Source organism: Xiphophorus hellerii, chromosome 12 (genome assembly GCF_003331165.1).
Source record: "Xiphophorus hellerii strain 12219 chromosome 12, Xiphophorus_hellerii-4.1, whole genome shotgun sequence".
In the NCBI taxonomy this organism is placed as follows: domain Eukaryota; kingdom Metazoa; phylum Chordata; class Actinopteri; order Cyprinodontiformes; family Poeciliidae; genus Xiphophorus; species Xiphophorus hellerii.
In genome coordinates, this window is record NC_045683.1 from 21,769,010 (window position 1) to 21,790,649 (window position 21,640).

General features: G+C 40.1%; 1 protein-coding gene across 1 annotated transcript in view; it reads right to left on the minus strand.

Moving 5' to 3' along the window:
- Window positions 1-20,517, minus strand: part of bmp1a (bone morphogenetic protein 1a) — a 38,181-nt gene extending 17,664 nt beyond the window's left edge. Inside the window, exons 1-6 of the mRNA XM_032578110.1 lie at window positions 20,253-20,517; window positions 8,882-8,995; window positions 5,400-5,525; window positions 4,513-4,630; window positions 2,298-2,476; window positions 1,932-2,037 (exon numbers count right to left, since the gene is read on the minus strand). Of these exons, the coding sequence (XP_032434001.1) occupies window positions 1,932-2,037; window positions 2,298-2,476; window positions 4,513-4,630; window positions 5,400-5,525; window positions 8,882-8,995; window positions 20,253-20,397 (788 nt within the window). The 5' untranslated portion in view covers window positions 20,398-20,517. The remainder of the gene's footprint in view (window positions 1-1,931; window positions 2,038-2,297; window positions 2,477-4,512; window positions 4,631-5,399; window positions 5,526-8,881; window positions 8,996-20,252) is intronic.
- Between the last annotated feature and the right edge of the window lie 1,123 nt (window positions 20,518-21,640).

Consider the following 21,640-nt stretch of genomic DNA (forward strand, 5'->3'; position numbering starts at 1 on the left):
AGCCTGTTCCCGACTTATGATGGTTGACACAAAACTTCATCTTTTTCATTTGAGTTGCTAAAAGAAGCATATATATAACACAGGAAAACATGGAGTCATGATTAGCTAATTCAGATTTTACACAATCCCATTAATTTAAAAAGGAAAAGTATAAACTGCAAAAAGTTTATTGTAAAGGAATTGTTAGGAGAGCTAAGGGACAAAAAAAAAACAAAAAAAAACAAATCCTCCAGCATCTCCAAAAAACCATTTCTTAATTTTTTACCCTCCAGAAAATTTAGTGCGATGATGCTGCTTTGACGGGTTTTTACACTCTTGCCAAAGATTTCTGTAACAACCTGCACACTCCTCTGAGAAATGACAGCAGAACATTGTGCTCAGTTGTAGGTTTCAACAGAGAGCCAGGAATGAGGTTAATGAGGAGTAACACTCCTCCAGAATCTAGCTGATGTATTACAACTATTTTGTGAAATTATCAATTGTAATCCACGATACACACATTTAGAACCAGGTGGAAGCAACTTTAGCTAATAAACTTCAATGAACTTCCTCCACTTCTGCAGATGAATGTGTTTGGTTTAATAACTTGCACCCTGTCTGCTTTTAATATGTTTCCCTTATAACACCTGAGTGTTTCAAAGGTGCAGAAGTGCCTTGCAGCAGATGCCGCTGAAATTAGTTCCTATGCAACCATCCAATTCATCATGAAGGCCTCTTTAAAGAGCTTCCAGGACCACAAAGAGGTGTTTTATGGGACAGGAGCACAGCTTTAACAAGAATCTTCATACCACCATGAAAGAGGTGTAAAGACATGTTGGGGTGATGAAACAGCAGCAGCTGCTGCTGCTCACCTGAATCAGCCATCAAGAACAGAACAGCAGAAAATCCTGATTTTCCCAAAATTAATTTTTAAAAACATAGAATTAGAATGATCAAAAAACTGATTTATCACCCGGCTCTACCTAGTCATGCACTACACAAATCCTTCTGACCAATATGGAAAATTAGTCAGATTAAAGCCAAGAGACGTTTGCAGTTTTCAACAAGCCTTAAAGGTGAGAGAGCAAGCTTAAAGAAGATGAAGATGACCTAAATTCAAAACACGCCATCCTCACTGTGAAAACACTGTAGTGGCAGCAACATGCAGCGAGATATTTTTTAGAAGCTGCTCAGAGTTGATTTGAAGGTGATTGTAAAAAGTTTGAGATTGGGATGGAGCTTCACGTTCCGGGAGTTGTAACGTTGTAAAGCATAAGAAAAGTTCAAGGGTGTGAAAACGTTTGTAAAGCACTGAGGAGTTGAAAACAGGGAGGTGAGAAATGGATCCAGACAAATCCAATTGCTCATTAAATTTCACTTTAACCTATGTGTTTGTAATTCCAAACACATATGTAACTTGAGTTTGTCATTAGTGTTCTCCCATAGGGACTGCAGCGTAAGGAAAAAAGGTCAAAAGATGGATTCAGAAACAGAGTGGGATCCTTGTTTCACATTGAAAGTTTTGTAAAATTCTCTACTTAGATTCAAAGATTTTTTTTTTCTTCCCACGTTTATTACAGGAAGTAAGGCAGAGAAGCAAACACTCAGATCCAAACTGACTTTAAAGAAACAAAGGGGGCATTTTTGAAAAAGCAGGATTACCTCAAAAAATGTGTTTTGCTCATGATTTATTACTAGAGAAGAACTGAGAGTTTAATTATTCCCTCTTCCCAAGATTTGGGAATTTTGCCAGATTACTCAGCAGTAGCCTGTAGATACAGAGCTGGTGGGTTACAGATCGAGACAAGTCTTTGAGCGACATGAGCTGAAATGGAAAACAGGGCACTGGGCTAAAAGCGTAGCACAGAGTGGAGAAACAGCTCAGTCTGACTTTATCTGAGACTAATATTCGTGCTTGAGACATAAGGGGACAGACTTTGCCTGGCGCCTACCTGGAGAATGTGTTCCTAGCGTAATGCATGATGCTATCAAAGTCATAGACTTCTCCCAAAGAATCCACCTCCCCTGGCTCCATCTTCAGGAAGTTATACTCCTGCCCTGAGGGAGAGAAAACAAGAGTTATGAAACAGAGTCAGACTGTAAATCAGTAAGTGTGTCAAAGGTGAGATCACTTTTATATGTGCCAAAGCAGATCTAAGAACACATATGTAAAGATGTAAAACTCCTGAAAATTTCTTTGGGTTTTTTCTTCTGCTGTTTTGCAACTTAGTTCACTCTCTCTATGTATGAAAAATAGGAGATGGGGATTTTGTGCGAGACTGTGGGAACATTCCTAGGCGAGGTCTGTGCTCCTCTACCTGGCTGGATGTTGTCCCTGATGATGCTGACGTGTTCATCTCTATCAGGCCGCGTGTGTTCGTGCCAGAAGCCGATCACATGTCCCAGCTCGTGCACCACAATGCCAAATTTGTCACAGTTTTTACCAATGGATATGGCCTGGGGGCCTCCTCCTCGGCGACCCACGTAGGAGCAGCATCTATGAATCATCACACATACACACACACACATACACAAGCCAAGACAAACATTAAAATACCAGACTCTATGCTTCAGGAATAAAATAATTATTAATGAGTTGAATGGATACCAGGAGAAACAAAAGGATTGTGTCTCTAACAGCTCGGAAGTTTGTTACTTCTGTTCATAACTATGCAAATGGATGAACTTCTCCATACTTTCTTTCCAAGCAAAATGAGAAACTGTCATTGTAAAACGCCTTGAAGCAAATACATATCAGTTTCATGTTTCGACTCCTCTGGGAAAGCTGTCCACAACATTTCCGAGTGAGCTTTTCTTAATGTCTTACCATTGTTTCTGGGGCCCATTTCATTTCTGAGGTCAGACACTGATGTTGGACAAGATTGCCAGTTCCCAATCCAATTCATCCCAAAGGTATTCTATCGAGGTAGGGGCTCAGTCAAGTTCCTCCACACTGAACCCATTCTTTCATTACTTTATAGACCTTGCTTTGTGCAGCGGAGTAAAGCAATCATGTTGGAGCAGGAAGAGGTCAACCTCAAATTGTTCCCACAAAGTCAGGTGTATAAAATTGTTCAAAATGTGCCACTGCATCCAATGCTCTGTGTTGCATTTGCCAATGTAAGGCTTGGATGCCTCTGCTCTCATTATATGAAGCCCTCTATGAAGATGGTCCTTGGGCTAATCTTAAAGCCAAAAGAAGTTCGGCGGTCTGCAACTTTTAAGTCACCAGAAAGTCGCTGCCCGCAAGCATCCGCAAGCCCTGTGATTTTTATATGACTTTCCACTTCATGGTTGAGTTGCTGTCTTACATGTTGCTATAATACCACTAATAGTTGACTGTGGAATATTTAGTAGAGAGGAAATTTCAATTCTGGATCTGAAAGCTCCAGAAAGTCTGAAGAATTACTGCTCAGGCCCAATTTAGAAGATTACCAGGCAGTCTGGCTGCTTAGAAGCAAAGTATAAACAAATGAAAGATAACACAAGACAATTACTCTGTAATGACGCCAAGGAAAGTTGATTATGAATAGCTCAACAACCTCCGGGTAGGTGACCCATCATGCGTTCACACAGGTGTGACACTCATTCATCTGCCTGAGAAATAAAAATAAAAAATTGGAGCATGGCACCAGAACCTTGCTGCCTTTTAGCTCTCCACCTCACCGTGACATGAAAGGTTCACTGTGGGAGTCTGCAGGACAGGCACACATATAGTGGCTCAGAGGGCCAGACAGCCGCTCTCTAATTACTGCAAGCCAGCCCGGGCTCTCTTGAGACACGCCTTGAACTTTGCACAGGACAGATGGGGGCCTGCTGAATATGCAGCAGAGTCGAGTTTTCCCACTGCTAACCGCTGCTGCCTGCGGATAATGTCATCCTTGTTGCTTAAAAGGCCAGCTACCAGGCTAAAAATGGCAACTCGCAGTCAGCTGGTAAAGTTCAGTTTCAGGAGCTGCATTTGCTCTTATTTGGACTGTTGGTGTTGAATGATAAAAATCAGTCCAAAGAGGCGAATGGCTTAATGGCTTGTGGGTTGAGGTTGCCTTGAGCCTCTTTTGCTAAAAATATAGTATGTTTTAAAAAATTTAATGAGAAAATAATCATCAGGAAACCAAAAAAACCCAAAAAATCCCTTGCATGTCTAAACAGATCGACAGCAGTCGCATAGCAACAACACAATAAGCACTTCCCCTGAGAAAAGGAAAAACGCTGACGGGACATGTCCTCCTCCTGCTCTGTCCTGTACGCCATGAATGACACAGAGACACTCAGCAAGTCCTGAAGTTCAATGAAGAGGCACCGGAAATTCCTGCTCACTGAAAGGATTGTCACTTTCAGAGCCGTCAGTGGGCTAAACAGCACCTCCCCGACTGCAGAGAGGCTGCAGACAGAGGGAACCAACGAGGCTGCTGAGCAGGAGACAAGGAGGAGTACTCACGCACAAAAATAATTAGCTGTGCATACCGAATGCTCATAGCATGAGCAATGTTAAGTTCCTACATGAGCAAGATGAAAACCGCACTGACTCACCCGCATGGACGGTAAGTGAAAACAATATAGCTCTCCTCCTGGGTCCTCTCTATAAAGGTCACACAGGTGTGCTTCTCCCAGTGCCGCATGGCTTGGCGGAAAATAGCCCGCTGGCTGCCTGAAAAGGACCACAGAGGAGGTGAGAAAACACAGCTGGACGAATAAAGACTGTTTTCAACTAAGAAACCGTTGACTAATATTGGTAAGCACTCTTCAGTGTGGATGCTGCTACTGAATGAAGACTCAAAAGTATCTACTTTTAGCATCAATGACATGTTTAAGTGAAGTCAAAGGCTTTAAGAAACCAGAGGGAGAGAGCAAGACTTTCAGTCAATGACAGGAGGGTTAAAAAGAGTGCTCTGTTTTATCGGTTTGTGTTTCAACCTCTGTTGAAATGTTCTCAGTCTTTTTAAAATACACACTAAGATTGTGTTTTTTGTTTTCCTAGCAGCACTAACCATACTGAACACTTCAAAATTAGAACTTTTTATACATTCTTAAACAGAAATACAAATTTGACAATATCTTTATGAGCAGGTCAAAGCCTCAATACAAGCCACACATTTCTCCCTTTGGTTTGCACAGCTACTGATAATCATATGGCAAAAAGATGTAATTTTTTTTACTGAAACATGATTTAATTTACCTCTCATGTATTACCAATGATCACTAAAAGCATAATAAGACTGTTTTTCTGAAAAAAATAAATTAGGTCGGTGTTACTTAAACAACAAATACTTCTCAAATGGAACCATAGTGATGACTAGAAGAGCTATTTATCTTCACTTTTACTGTAATCACAAATATTATCTTCAGGGGGTTTTTTTTGTTATGAAGCTATATTTTAAACAGATACAGAACATAACAAGTCAGTTGTTGCTGCCTACCACTAAAGTTGCCACTGATGACATAGGGTATGACCCCCTCAGGCCAAACACGCTCAGGTCTGGAGGTGGCGGCCCGTTTCCTGCGCTGTGCACCCTGTCTGTTTGGATCACTGCTACTGACTGAATCTGTGGATTTAAGCAAAACAAGACAACAAAACAATCCTTTGATTAATTAAAACAGCAAAAACTAACCAACATTTTCTGTAGAGACAATAGTGAAAGTTTATTGAGCATTTATTCAAAGAGACTCTTTAAAGCCTTGATGCTTTCAAGCTCCATAATTAGTTTTCATTTTAAATTCTGACTTTTATTTAATTAAAGAGGCATGTTCTTCCAACAGCATTGTTCTTCCCTTCGCCTGCACCCTTCTTCATGTTGATATGAGAGGAGGCAGACATTTCGGGCAAATTAATTTCACTACTTTAATGTCACTCAATCTGAGATGAACGTTACCATGGAGACCGAGCCCCAACCTAAAAACGAAGATTAACAAAAGAAACATTTCTTTTTTGATTCGATCTGTGTATAAGGTCTATCCAGAAAATATTCACAGCGCTTCACAGTTTCCACATTTTGTTATGTTGCAGCCTTATGCCAAATTGTGCTACATTAATCTCTTTCCATCTAATTTACATAAGTATTCACAGCGTTATACTTTGATCCAACTTTGGCAACAATTTCAGCCTCAAGTTTTTTTTTAATAGCATCCACTAAGCTTAGCACACCTGTCTTTAGGCAATTTCACCTTTTCTTCTCCAGCGTCATGAGGATGGATGGGAAACTCCCTTGCATAACTAAGCTTAAAGTAATAATTTATTATTGACTACATGTTTCATCTGATTGGAAGTAATATTCATGTTCTCAAGTGACCCACTTCACTTGAATCTCAGAGAAACTGTGAAGGGAGCTAAAGATTAGGGTGATGGAAAGGAGGCCTCCCAACCTCAAAGACTTTGAGCTTAAAACTAACATTTTCAAAACATCACCAAAAAAAATAAAAATTGTCCTGCAGTTGTAAAAAATAAAAAATAACCAACTTAAACAATTTTTAAGGTGTTTTTTTTTACATAAAAATGCAAAACAAAAAACAAGACACTTTCTTTTTCAAAGTAATGTTTCTTTTGCATTGTTGTAAGGAGTATCAAGAGCAGAGATTTGTTTCCAGAAACAAACTTCTTGGTTGAATTAAAATAAGCCAGGATTATGATGGAATAGATTAGGTCCAAGCATATTTATGGCACTGGCCTAGTCAAACTCCAGACCTTAGAGCTAACAAGTTTGCAAAGGAAAAGGGAACAATTTCCAGTCTGTAAATTACCTAATCTAGTAGAGACATCCTCCAAAAGATTTTATTGTAGCAGAAACCAATACCTTACATTTATTAGAAAGAAAATCTTTAAAAACCTTCAATCATTTCTGTTACATTTCACAATTAGGGATTACTTCGTGTTTATCTGTCACATAAAATCCCAGCGTAATGGATTGAAGATGTGGTCGTAACATGGAACAATTGAAGACAATGTGTAATTATGTTTGGCTCTTAGTCCTGAGACAGCAAATTTAAAAAAAATATTTTAAAAGTTCACTCTGAATAACATAGCCTTCATGAGAAAACAACTCATTGTTGAAACAGAAGAAATAAAAAAAAGAAGCAGTAAATCTGTGTAGGAGGGGAAACTGATGGGAGTCTGATGAGCAAGACTGAAAAACTGCTGAGAAAACCAATTGCATCATTTCTTCCCATCATAGAGTTGCTGATAAAAAGGGATCATTTTAACAAGTAACACAAACGCCCCTTTGTCTCTTATTTTTTCTCATCCACCACAAAATCAAAACCGTCATTGTTGACTTGAATCTCCACCAAGGGCTGGGTCATCCCTTATGAGAATGTTCATTTGTAGCAGCAGCTTTAGAAGCACTATGAAACTCCTGATTTCCTTTCAATTTGATGCACAATGTGCAAAGGAAAAATCTATTCTGCTGCAGCTCAGTCTGCAGAAATCCATGCTGGCTGCCTGGTGAGAACAATTAGCACGTTCACTTGTGCACACGTTGTGGAAAACAATAGGCAAATCATCTCAGTTCACTGATAAAACATGCAGAGACAAAGCATGCACAAAAAACAATTGTAATAGCTGATTTTATTATTATTATTATTATTATTAATACTAGTATTATATACAACTGATGAAGCATGAAATCTATTTTGTACATATCATGCATTTGGTGTCAAAAACACAGAAAATTGTTCTCCAAACTTCACTTACTGTCTTACAAAATAATTCAAGCTGCTTGAACTTGTTTACATTCTGCTACATTACAACCACATACATTTTAAAATGTCAACACATGGTGGGCTTTCTTATTCTGTCAATTATACATTAGAAAATTAGGGCCACTGGAAAAATAAAATAAAATTCTGACTTTTTTTTCTCTCAGAATTCAGATTTTTGACATCAGAAAACTCTGAGATTATAACCATCATTCTGAGTTTAAAGTGGCTCCAATTCTCTTCTGTACAATTTAGATGGACAATCCTGGATTTTATTTAGGGGGCTAAACTCCAATGCACATCACACTTTCTGCATTAATAAATAACCTGAACACAGCCCTTTCCTTCCATTTCAGAGTGATGCAGTAGTGTATGTTGCTCTGTTGCATGACATTTCACTTTAAAATATGGAGAAGTTCTAGGGGCATTAGTACTGTAGACAGTAAAATGACTAAAGCTAACAGCAACCCAAGAAACATTACTATTATGAAATGCTGCGTCCAGATTTTGATGTATTTTATGGAACACTGCAGCTGATAGGTGCTCATTCTGAAAATTAGAGTAGCTATTCACTACATAAAAACGAAATGTGCTGTGACTAACCAGTTCCATTGCGTACGGACAGTCTGTCTCTGCTCCAGTTCTGTGACTGAGGGATTCCCATTCACGCCACAAATCAACCCTCAAGGTAATATTTTAAGATGTTGCAATATATTCTTAATCTTTCAACGAGTCCCTCTCGCTCTATATGCCTGTTAGTAAAATCAAAAGAGCAGCAAACTAGCCCTGTTCAAACACAGACGCCAACTTGGACACACTTGTTGGTTCCTGTTCGCCTGGATCCTACAGAGCAGGAAAGCCTCTGGTCTGCTTTGACTCACAGCTGTTATTTTTTATTCAGCTCCACAAAGCCATGCAATTATTATAAAACTTAATCTTAGAGGTGTAGCAATGTGTGCCGATAACCCGTCTTTAGGCACATTTAAAGAGGGCTTAATACACACACACAAACGCGTACATGGCTGCAGGGTGGAGAGGATCTGAGTGGCTTGACAGAATGCAGCATGATGTCCTCAGACAACACAATGCCACAGGCATACACCAGCAATGCAGCAATTATGGTTATTTCACCCAATTTGATTTAGAGCAAAGATCCCAAACATTGTTGCTATTTTGTCTCTTTAGTCCAGTGGGTTCTTATTGTCATTACCTGTATCTGTGTGATTTATGGTCTGAACGGTTCTCTGAGCCAAATTGATGATTCGGTCCACCTTAAAAGATTTCAAGTCCTCTTCATCCAAAGCAATGTCTCCCAGAAAGGCAGCTGAAACAGACAAGCAGAATCGGGATTAACACAGAGCGAAGCATCACTCAGTCACTTCAGATCGAGCAGGGTGCACACAGTCGAGGCACACAGATGGGAATATACACTTTTCTTTATTTGACTCAGTTCTGTTTACGTTTCCTTGCAGAGAAATAAAATTAGAGCTGCGGGTCAGCAGTGTGTTGCTTTGGTTTCCAGGGCAGTCGTATCTCAGTTCAGCTACAGGAAGAAAAGAGAGCAACATTTTACACGCCATGTGAATTGCATTGCTTTCTGCAACACTGGTGCTGAAACTCAGCTTAGATGTTAACCAGCAAACAAGTAACATTATATCCTCAAACACCTTAACTTGGCGTAGAAGAATCATCAAGTACAGTCTGATATTTTGGACAAACTTAAATGTTTCAGATGATCAAGCAAATATTAATAATCAGACAGAGACAACCTGAGTAAACCCAAAAGCAAATAACAACCAATTTTACATTTCAGGAAAAAAATCTAATGAAAGTAATCTCTCCGTGTGTGAGAAAGTAACCGCCCCCTACTGACTGGTTGTGACACTCCTGTAATAAGTTTTGTGTTTGAGAAATAAGATACCTTTTGGTCTACTCTTGCAGAATTGTTTAACATTATGCCACTTTTGAAGGTTTTTGAGCTTGACCAAGTTGTTTAAGAGATGATGCAGCACTTCTTAGAATTTAAATCCAGACTTTGACTAGGCCACTATAATACCTCTATTTTGTTGTGTGTTTTGTTCTGTCAATGAGCCATCCAGAGATGGACTTCCAGAAGTCCTTCGTATCATCATCCTGCTGAATAAGCATACTTGAGCTTAAAGTGACAAGCTAATGGCCGGACTTTTTCATGGTTTCTGAGGCAAGCGAGGCCTGGACGGATTCAGATGCCATTCTGGGTTCTTTTGTGACTTCCTAAATAAACTGTCATTGCGTTCTTGGGGTAATTTTGGTCAGTCGACAACCCTATTAAGGTTCTCCACTGGTCTATTATTTCTTGATAATGGTTTTCAAGAGTCCCAAAACTACAGAAAAGGCTTGGTGACCTTTTCCAGACTGACAGACGCGGATGTATTTGTTTCTTATCGTTCTTGAATTTATTTAACACAAATTTTTCTTGAAACTCCACAGAAAGTGTGTTTAAAATCTTTTATCCTAATTCATGCTTCAGGAATTCTACTTAAGTGACTTAATGCTTCAACAGATTTGATTTAATGATTTAATGATCAGACTTGATTTACTGTGCTAGTTAAACTGCACAGTAAAGTGGTTCATTACAGTAAGATCAAGATTTAACAAAAGGAGGTTTGATCATCTGAAGCATTTTCTAAGGAAAAACAACCCCAAGAAAATCTGTAAGTGGGTAAATAATTTTTCTCAGCACTTTATGAAACAATGACATGCTGACACTGCCTCCTTGGAAGAATATGGGGCACCTTGAACGAGTAGAAGCTCTTTAATTAGGCCAAGGAGGTGGAAAATAACCAAACAGTCCCACTTTATGAGGAATGTGCGCTATTAGATTCCTACTAAGCGCTCCTTTGCTAGAAGCCTTCGCCACAGAGACGGGGTGCTCAAGTTTACAGGCTTTTAACAGCAGCGTGTTTTCAGGATTTATGGCTCAGTTTGTACGCAGGAGTTTGAGAAGGTGGGGGAGTTTTCTCTAGGAACTTGGAAAGGGGAGGAAGGGTGGGGGCAGACGATTCATTTCTGAAAAGGAGATGACATCTAGAAGGGAAGAAATTAGTGGAAAGGGACACATCCCCTGTGCCCACAGCACGGTTCTGAATAGGAAAGGCAGATGTGCAGCAAAGTGGAAAATGACAGGCCTCTGCATGCCTGTTTGGCTGGTCAGCTTGGTGGAAAGCCAGAAAAACCCACGGGTGCAATTAAATTTGGGTTAATGAGGTGCTCTTTGGTAGTTGTTCTAATCATAATGTCGCCCTTACACAAGCTTTCTCCACTGCTTGTGGACAACACACATGTGGACAATTTATTGTATTTGGTTAAGTTTTAGTAGAGATACTGCTATGAAGTTTTAGTTTTATTTAATATCTTGCCTCATAGTTTAGATGCTACCTCTTCTAACAGTAAAAGAGTCCTGAATCAAACTGAAAATGAATCGATTACAAAATCATCCCCATTTAAACATCAAAGAATTTGTCCCTAACTTTTTCCTTTTTTTAATTTTACATAAAAAACATGCATTGGAATACAGTTGGTTGTTGGATTTACTGACTGAAAATTGTAGGAATTTTGATGCATTTAGTGAATAGACAAAAACTAAAATAGAAATCCAGACCTACCGCTCATCAATCAACCGATTTTAGGAAAATTGGCCAATTCCAAACCCTGGCTGATTAATTAATTCCTTAGAATCCATGCATTTGCGAACCAACTCATGCTCGATTAGCTGCACATGGAGACACAGATGGTCCACGTCAAGAGAGGAAGAATGAAATAGAGAGAAAAATCTGGCTGAAGTCCCTTTAAACCAAAGAAGTGTGATTAAAACTTTCTGGAATCAACTTTGTTCAATGCAAACGACTTCCAGCCACCCTGCAAGCTATAGAGGATGTAGCGCATAACGAAAGGATAAAAAGTTAATGACAGCAATAAGAAAAGGCGCAAGACAGGGCATGTCTTGCCTTGTCTTGCGCACGACGGGTCTAAATTCCAGAGGTCCAGTGGTTCAAAGAACAGTAAATGACCAAATCTGAGACAAACCTGACTGCAGGCAGCCAGCTCTCATAGAGAGCCATCTGTAAAAAAAAACCGGTGAAATGGAGAAGCTACCAGATGTTATTCTACAAAGGATGGAAGAGGTCCCTGCAGAATAAAATTTCCTTTTATAGCTTAACATCCTTTATTTGATTCCAAGAAAAGCTGAAATGAACAGAGAGTACCGGAGCTCCACGTGCAGAGAAGAAGTTTGAAATATTGTTGAACAGTATTCAATGAAGTGATTAAAATAAGGGACCATATGGGGTTTTTTTTCCTAAGAGATTGTATTGTCACACATTATTCGACAGATTAATTATTCAATAGCATTTATATCTGCAAGCATTTGCTACCAGCTTTGCACACTCAGAGCCAGAACTGTTTGTCATTTCTTTGGAAAAGCTCAGTCAGACTGGAAGGAGAGCATCTGTGAACAGCAATCCTCAAGTCTTGCAACAGATTCCCAGTTGGATTTAGGTCTGGACTTTGACTGAGCCACTGAGCTTTTCTTACAGAACTGCCCTTCATTCAGCTTCATTCATCTTCCCATCAACAATTACCCACTTTTCTGTCGCTGCTGAAGGAAAACATCCCCACAGCATGATGCTGCCACCACCATGTCTCACTGTACTAAGGGCATTTGGAGTGTTTGCTTCTACATAGCATTTTGAGTGAAGCCTAAAAATTTAAGTTTGGCCTCATCTGAACTGATCAAATTCCTCACCATGTTAGCTCTGTCCCCTGCTTGGCTCAGTCCAGTCTGCCTTTAAAAACTGGGATGATATATTTACTAAGAGTAGCCTATGTGTGACATTGAAGCCAATTGGTGAATTTTCCATCTCTAGTCGCCCTGGCACTCTGATGTCCAAAACAAAAATTATAAACAACAACAATCAAAATAACAAGCAGATATTGCTTACAAAATGTATAAGAGTACATCTTTAATGTAGTTATGCTGACATCTCTGGCTTCCAGGTAGTCATATTTTAATTTTCAAAAGAAATGAAATTATTCAGAATTGTATTCCAAGTATGAAATGCAAGATGAGAAAACTTAGTTTGACTAAAAGCAAAAGGGGGTGGATTTTATTGTAATCCATAGGGGGGCCCAGAAAATCTTTGGGAACCACTGGTTTAACACACGAAACTCCCCCCCATAAAATACAGTAATATAACATAATGAGATTTGAAATTGAAGGGATATATAAAAGGGACATATATAAAATACTTTTGCAAGCTCTGTCCAAATAAAGCACAATCTTTCTCCGCAAGGTGAATGGTTCTACCGGTGATGTTGAGACTGAAGTGAGTGCAAACTTAAACAGGAAAGTGTGATAATGTACAGCCCAGTTAACACTGAGGGCCCATTTCCCCCTGGGTGCAGTGGTCGTCGTAGAGACGGTGCAGCAGGTTTATGGAAAAAAAAAAAAAAAAAACTCACGGGGATTATGAATTAATCCCCTTGTCTCCTGGCTTTAATTATCCACAGACACACGGTTTCAGGAATCTTTTTGTTCTCGGTGCAGGGCTGGGATTGAGGCCAGGCTGTGGAGAAATGCGATAAACTAGATACAGGGGCTGTGTAATAACGTGAAACGCAAACACAATGACACTGCTGTGTCGCACCGTAGATTATAGCCAAGCTAATGTGGCAGATGGCAAGTGATCACAGGAGAGTGCAGAGCTGGATCCCTTTCCAAACATTATTCATCATGTAGATGTCACCAGCTGCGGATATAAAAATGATAATATGTGTACACTGTAATTAGAAAACAGCAGAAGGGTGGAAGTTCTTCTTTAGAGAAGGGAATTTAGATTATGCAAAACCAAAGTCCACCAATGTTTTTATTTATTTTATTTTTGTTCATCTAAACCACCATAATCCAGCTCATCTCCGTCTGCTTCACCACAGCCAGAAGGATTACCCATCAGAACTCAATCATATTAATCCCATTGATTTGTGTAATGCCCTTTCCTTGACCTCCGGGCCGTCAGACGCTCCAGGACCGTTCCCATAAATCTCTATCAGGGGAATCACGCACCGGGACATCTGCTGCGGAAACCTGCACCAACATCAATACTAAGCCGCTATGGAGACTAAATATCGGCCTATATTTGGTGGAAGAGCAGCTCCTTTGGGAGGCAGGGCTTACGGGGCCGGGGGGGGACAGTTGGACGGCCATTTCCCAGAACCGACGGAAACCCTAAATGCATCACAATGCAATGGCGCCCCCTTTCACGGCTCCTGTTTGGAAACAAACGCAGCAATTTGAATTCCTATAGAGGCCGACAGCGTATTGCGTTAGGGTGATTACCATCTGATGACAGGGTGAGTATCACTCATTTGGTCTTAAGGGGTTCACCAGGAGGTCTGTGTTTGCCGTTTACCTGAAGATTTTGTGAACTTTTCACGCAACAAAACTTGCAAAGCACAACTTTCGAGGCAAACTTTCTCAGAAGCAACGCAACTCTAACTTGGATATGATGAATTGCTTCATGCAGGGCTGCTGTCGTGTTAAGCCAGTACCTCTCTCCTCTGTAAAAACACCAGCTGTTATCTCTACAAAGAATGCTTACCTTGACATTTCCTAATACCACAATTTGAGCTTGAGGAGGGGAAGCAAAAGAAAAAAAAAAGAAAATCTGTGTAACCACACAGCTCATTTTTAAAAGGTAGCTGTGGCATAATTAGAAGAGAGCGGCTCCAGCAAAGTCACAGACATCAGCTGGAGAGTGAAGTAATTATTCTCTAATAAAGACCTACGCCTCAGCAACCAGAGCTGGAGCTACTGTCACCGCATGGCAGCTTCCATCTGACAAAATAAAGAGCGGTTTCAGTTAAAAGGGCGCACAGCAAGAAGCTGCCTCACCTTTAACACTTCACACTCCATCAAGCCCATTAGCAGATTGGATTCCCCAGCTTATTGTCACCGCCGCTGCTGATTGCTGATACACTCCACTGCCGGTCGAACTCCCTCCAATGATTCATCAGCCTGCCAATCATTTGTCGCACACTACCTGAGGTCGTCTGCAGGGATGAATAATTCAACATAACCTTTTTAGAGATTTTCCCCTAAACCTGGTTTCGCAATTACAGGTTATGAAGCTAACAAGTGCATATTTGCAAAGCATTAAGAGAGAAGAGAGCAAATAAAGTAAAATTTTAATCTGGTCTTTGAATCAAGCAGTACACTGAACAGGCATCCTCAAAGCCCCTCAATTAGCACACCCAAAGCTGTTGTTGCTACTTCGGCTCCACACCCAGACTTGGTATTAGCGTTATGCAAGATTAGTTATTACTTAGCTCTGACGACAAACATATTGTTCTAACTAATGCATTGAGACCGTGCCAATGGATCAGCTCCCTAATCACCCGAACCCTGCAGAGAGGGACGAGGCAGGGGTCCCGTCATGTAAAGAAAAAAAAAAACTCAACACTCAGCTTGGGCTCAGCTACAGAGTCTGCATTCCATGATAAAAGAAAAGCATCTGTTTAAGTGTTGCTTAAAGGCCCAATCCTGCAGCAGCAGTCCAGCAGAACAGAGACCCATCATCCTGCCAGAGCGTGACAGGATGGAAGGAGCTGGATAAGGAGCAGCATCTGTCTCCAGCTGCCATTTTTCCCCAAAGATCTAAATAAGGACATAGGACATAAAGCTTTCGGGGAACAGAATGCGGGGTATTTGGACATCACCAACTTGTCTATCTCTGGACGCACAAGATAGACGATCATCAGTACAGAAAGAAAATATTGTAACGTTTTTCACTAAACACCAGTTTCTATGTTTTAATTGTCACATACTTTTCGAAACATAAAATTTCAGTTTAAGTAAGTAAGATTGTTTTTTGTTGTCCTGACACTGGTGAGGCTTCATCATGTTAATACCACCAGAGGCCTGCAGCAACTTTTGGATGAATCCCCGCTCCAGCACATCTGAGTGGAATGAACATTTAATGACCAGGTCTTTACAAAACTAGCTGACATGTCATGGAGGTAATTCTGTCTTTTGACTCATACCATCTATTAGGCCATTAAAAGCTCCAACCTATTCATAAACTCCCTTTAACCTTAATCTGAAAGGTATTCTGCTCTTTTCAGCAATATGTGTTTGTGAATTTGGATGACTTTCTGTCTGAGTATAGGGACACAGTTTTTTATTTATTTATTTTTGACTTCTTTTTTGCTTGTTTGGTTTTTTAAGAGATGCACCAAAATATTAGCTATGTATCGGAATCGAACAATTTTATGCTCAACTAGACCTGATCGGTGATTGGCCAACATAGAGGCCCATGCTTTCTCTGGTGATTGTGTAAATGTAAGTTTCTATAGACAGTTGAAGTTATTAACAGTGTGAATAGTGAATAATTAATAACGAATTACAATAGAAAGGTTAAGGCTCTTCTGTATTCTCAATAAATGAATTTAACAATCTAACATGTAACCCTAGATCAGAGCTTTTCTTGTCTCAAATGTTAGCTTGGACCCAGCTGTTTCATATTTTGAAGTAATTATGTAGAAAACATTTCAAGTTGCACAAAAAAAGCTATAACTTGTCAAACAAAAAGAGCAAAGAATGTGTTTGAAAATGCTTCTCAGATGGCTTTAATTTGCACAGATACCTTTGTCCCACAACCTGCAGGATTTTGCTTTGTTTGCAGATTTCCATCAATGGAGAGAGACACAGCTCTATAACTTTGGCTAGTTTTCGAAAACAATATTTTATCTTACTATAGAAATTTGAGCTTTATAATAGATTAAATCACAGCTGTCACTGCAATACACCAGTGGCTGCTTGGATGGAATACTGGATAGGTAAATACATTTCAAGTGCTTGAACAAGTAATTGTTCAAGCGCTGCACGTTAACAATAGATTTGACCATTTGGATGGACCCCGAGTGCCCTTCATACCAAATCCTCAGGTCTATTTTAATACCTGTGATGATTAAGCTCATGTTACTGTGATGCAGGAGAAAAGAAAAGTCAGGAAAATGCAGGTTAATTGTAACTTTTAACATTATGCAATATTCTGCATGAACATCACAGATGTCTAATATCGTGCAGTCGTAATAAAAATGTTATTAAGACAGTAATGTTATTGCTAATTTTTAAATATGAAAGGAAAAACTATTGTTTTGTTTTAATTTACTGTTCTATGGGAAAAACTGCAAAAAGTTTTACTGCCGTGTGAGAAATTAAAATATATTTTTTTTAATGAATGGTTTGTAATTGGTCACAACACCACTCCACTGATCCTGCATCTTCATCCTTTTGAATTTCTTCAAATTTATTGGGACTCAAAAGAGGAAAGCAAACACTTTGCCGTATTTTAAGCCTAAAGCAGGAATCCAGGGTCTGTGTATGTGCAGTTCCCCTGAATTAGCCATGCTATTTAAACAATCATCAAAGCTTTCCACAGATAACAAAATTTATCGTTTATGACCAGCAGTGAATGGTGTTAGGAATGACATAAGCTCTGTCTGAAAGGAAAGGCTTGAACCTGCCAGAATCCCTCATGAATGGCATATACTCACCTCACCTGAGCTGGCATGGCAGAGTGTGGCTGGCCTTGCAAGTCCTTGGCACAAGGTGAATGACTCCGTCTGTGTGAAGTGCTTTAGCCAATCAGAGAAAAGAGCTTGAGGCTTGCGGAAAAAAATAAAATAAAATCACTTGCACGAGCAAGGGATGGGATTGTGAGGTTGACCTGTCTGTGGCTCCAGCCACGGCGGCACAGAGGCTCTGATGCACAGGCTCAGCCAGCCCCATCACAGGAACCTTAAGTATATTACGATGTCTGCGCTTTGAATCGAGACATAAGTCAAACCAGCAAGACCCGTCCGATTATCATCTGAGCAGAAAAACACAACGAGCATGTCTGCTTCTCATCCATTTTTAATTGTGAAACTGAGTGGGTCTAATATTAGAGGCTTGTTAGAGTCTTCACTGACTTCCTGGGACACTGCCAAGTTGTGAATTCAGCAGAAACAAGGAATTTTCCACTGGTTTAGACCTACATTGATTCAGTTAGTTTACTCTTAATGGTCCAAACCCGATTTCTAAGTCTGAAGATCCCAAAATTCAAGACAGAATAGCTCCAATCCATAGTCTGACAAAACAGGATTAACTATCCACAACACATGTATGGATGTTTTAAATCTCACAGTCTCAAAATTGCAAAAAGTTTCCAGGCTGAACTGTATTTTTTTCTGGATGTGTAGAATAACACTGCACTGTCCCTCCCCAAGTGTTACTGTACACTGATGGTCAGCTGGATGAAAGAAGGCTACAACACTTTAATCGCTGTTTGAGAAAATTCCTACTCTTGAAAAACCAGGACGGCCAAGAACCAGAAGGAGAATTATCCATCACTATTATTAAGGTAATGTTTAAAAGCTACTGGTTGTGTGTAAAGTAACCAACTGCTGGCTGAATAGAAAGACTATTTAACCAGCTAATGTCACCCCTGCATATTTGTGTTAGTCTCTAAAGAGCAAAATGCCAAAAGGTTATAATATTCAGAAAAAATAAGTACTTGAAAACTGCTGCCCTATATTTTTGTATTAAAGTTTGTGCAACTAAATCAAAATACATAAACAGAATTCATAACCTGAAGTTCATTATGTAACCTTATTTTTGTAGCATTTTTGGTTTTCTTTTTTTTAAATAAAAGCATTAGATTTTGTCTTACTCAAGGTTCACATCTCCTCCTAGTCGTGCCTTACTTTAGGTAAATAGCCACTGCAAAAAAATAAAAATATTCCAAGAGCAAACTTGAATCCTTCTCCATCATCTAATTTATACAACAATTAGTGAAAAGCTGGATATCCGTAAAGCAGTCTTAAGACAGGGTCTCCCACCTCCCCTCACAAGGTCACTGCTGAATGTAGCATTTCCCTAAGTGGGAGGACTGCAACATGAAATGCTGACCCCTAGTCACAGAGAGCGATCAAACAGACCGAGTACAGCGAGGTGAGACAAATGGGAAAAATAGAAGAGGGAAAAAAAATCAATAATCCAAGAATGGCCACCTTGCACACGCTGTTCTGGATGAGTGCTGGAAAATAGACTGTCTGAGGCAGGAGGAGCTTAGGTCAAGGGAGGGAAGAGATGGACGGATGAAGTTTATATGGGTGACCATCTTCCAACCACCTGCCTGCAGGCGCGCCCTGAGGAAGACCGTGAAAAACAACTGCAGTATGGAGAAATGACAGCCTGGACAAACTGAGCTGCAATTGATGATAACGTCCTTGCCAAGATAAACAGCAGTCATGTCTAGTGTAGTGGGAATGTCCCTGCTGAGACACAGAGCTGCAACATCAACAATTAGTTCTAAACTAAATCAGAAAAAACCCACTTATCACAGAGAGCATCAAGTGCAAGTGTCCGATGAATCTGATATTCGAATGACTCAACGTAAACAAAGTAAACGCAGGAAACAACAACTTAATGACTTGAACATGACACACCGATCAACTGGAGTCTGACCTTTGTCGTGTTTACATACGGTTGCAATCGTTCCAAAAAGTTTTACGTCCAGCGTATGTTCTTGGACAGATGAGGAACGATTTTAAAAAAGAAGAAAAAAAGAAAGACAGTTGGGTAACTGGGTTGGCAGCGTGAAATGTGCTCTGCACTGAGCTGACACATCAAAAAAAAACATTTAATTCCCAACTGGGAAGTACTTCCAGGACATCAGAGGTCATTTTCGACTGAAGCCAGCTCTCTGTATCCGTAACCTGAATACTTTTACCAGATGGAAAACACAATCTGCTCAAACTCCCCCTAAAGGGATTTGGCAAGACAGTGAGTTCAGATTACAAAAAAAGGAGAGAAAAAAGCTCACAATGGCATCTCGGGTATCTTTAGGACAATTCAATGGTCTGTCTGCTGGAAGTAGAAGACAAACATGTTTATACTGTGGTGTGCGAGTTAAGAGAATTATGTGTGCATAATATTTAAGCTCCACTGTACTCTGTTTTTTCCCCTCCTCCACTTTTTTTAGAGGCTGTGTGAACAGACGGTGGAGAAAAAAGACTATTTGTCCAGAAGGGGGGGGGGGGGGGGGGAAGCTGAAAGGGAGATGAAGTTTTAATATAAAAATCCAAAAATCAACAGATTTTTAAACAGATCAAAAACCATAAACTGTAAAATCTAGAAGATCTTGACATTTCTCAGAGACAAGGCAGCAACTTTTCAACTAGCACTGAAAACAAAAACTTTTCATGCCTCTACAAATGAAATCTGAACTCTTTTCAGAAAAATAAAAAAGTGTTTTCATCCTTCCAGATGGTTTCATCTGACTTGTTTCAAATGTTTCAAAGTGCAGAAACTATGCCATTCACAAAACAATTGCACACAATGTTCTCAAGATCCTGCTAAAAACTACATCCACTGCTGTCATCTCCACTAAAAGCGTTTTCCTGCTCGATCTGTGCGAGCTGCATGTTTCTACCTCCTCTCAAATGAGAAAAATCTCGCCAGAAACGTACAACACCAAACAGAGGGGGGCACGAAATCTCACCAGCTTTACAGGGATCCTTGTAGTCGATCGCCTCTGATGTGGCACTGGGCTCCACATAGTAGCCCGGATCAATCGCCTCCAAATCGATCGCCAATATCACGCCGAGACATGATAGAAGAAACAAACACCTCGCCGAGAGATCCATGTTTGTGGTGGGGGAGACGGCGAAAGGCGAGGGATAAAGGTAGAGGAAGAGAGAGGGACAGAGGGAAAGACAGAGAGACAAGAGTGAGTGAGAAACAGACACAGTGAGAGAGAAAAATGGGAGGTTTTTTTTTTTTTTTTCTTCCTCTTTTTTTTTTTCAGGGGGGGACGAAATCCCGCCGGGGGGCGGGTTTTAAATCCAGCCCTCTCTCCGGTGTCTTTTTGGCTCTGGGGGCAGTGATTTCTCTCCTCCAGCTGGAGCTGCGGGTTACCGCCTGAGAAACTTTGATGATATGGCAGCAGCTCCACCGGGGCAATGAAAATGCCCCGTCAGTCGGTGATGCCCGGCTGCATTTTTATTGCTACTTTCTTGGTCCATCTGGGAACCTTGACGAGCGTATAACGGCGGCGCACTTCATTTTTTATAACTATCAACAGCAGTTGCCACAGAAAACCTTTAATTTAGGTCAATAGAAACAAACTGAAGTAAATTACATGTAGCTAATGAAGGATTTATGGGCTTTGCTCTGATGGCATTTGGTTTTTAAAAGTGTCAAATATCTCAGAGTTGCAATTCCATGGTCTCGCGTACTTGAATTAAAGTTTTGGTTATAGTTATATTTTGGTTTTGGTTATACTCAGCTCCGTCTGCCTTGTTTACTTCCGCACACGATGCGCACTCGGTTCATCCTCGCACGTGCGCCAGCAGTCCCTCAAGCACGCGCTCAGACTGCTTGACCTTTCGAGCATTTTGCGCCAAGAATGCAATTAGCGCGCCACCTGTCGGTGTTTTATTAAAACAAATAAACGACGGATTAAGAAAATTTAACAAAATAAGGTATGCTGTTAATTTGTGCAACTGTAATGCCAACTACGATTATTTTTATTGTTTCTTTTATGACATAGCAAATACTACACACATAAATAAATATTTATTTATTTATTTATTTAACTCACTGAGAAGTTGTAAAAACCTTGGCCTGTTACACTAACCTGGCTTTATTCTGTGCTAATGAAGCTCGCATGTTTTCCACCTTCATGCATGTTTTTTCCACTTCCTCCCGCAGTCCGAAAAGGTTAATTGGTTTATCTAAATTACTATCTGGTTAATTGGTCTGTCGAAATTGCTCTTGGTTGTCTGTCCTGTGTGTCTTTGTAATGGACTGGCAACCTGTCCATGGTTTACCCCCAAAAGACAGATGGTGCATATAACGAATGTTTCTGCTTCTTTTTATGAATAGCTA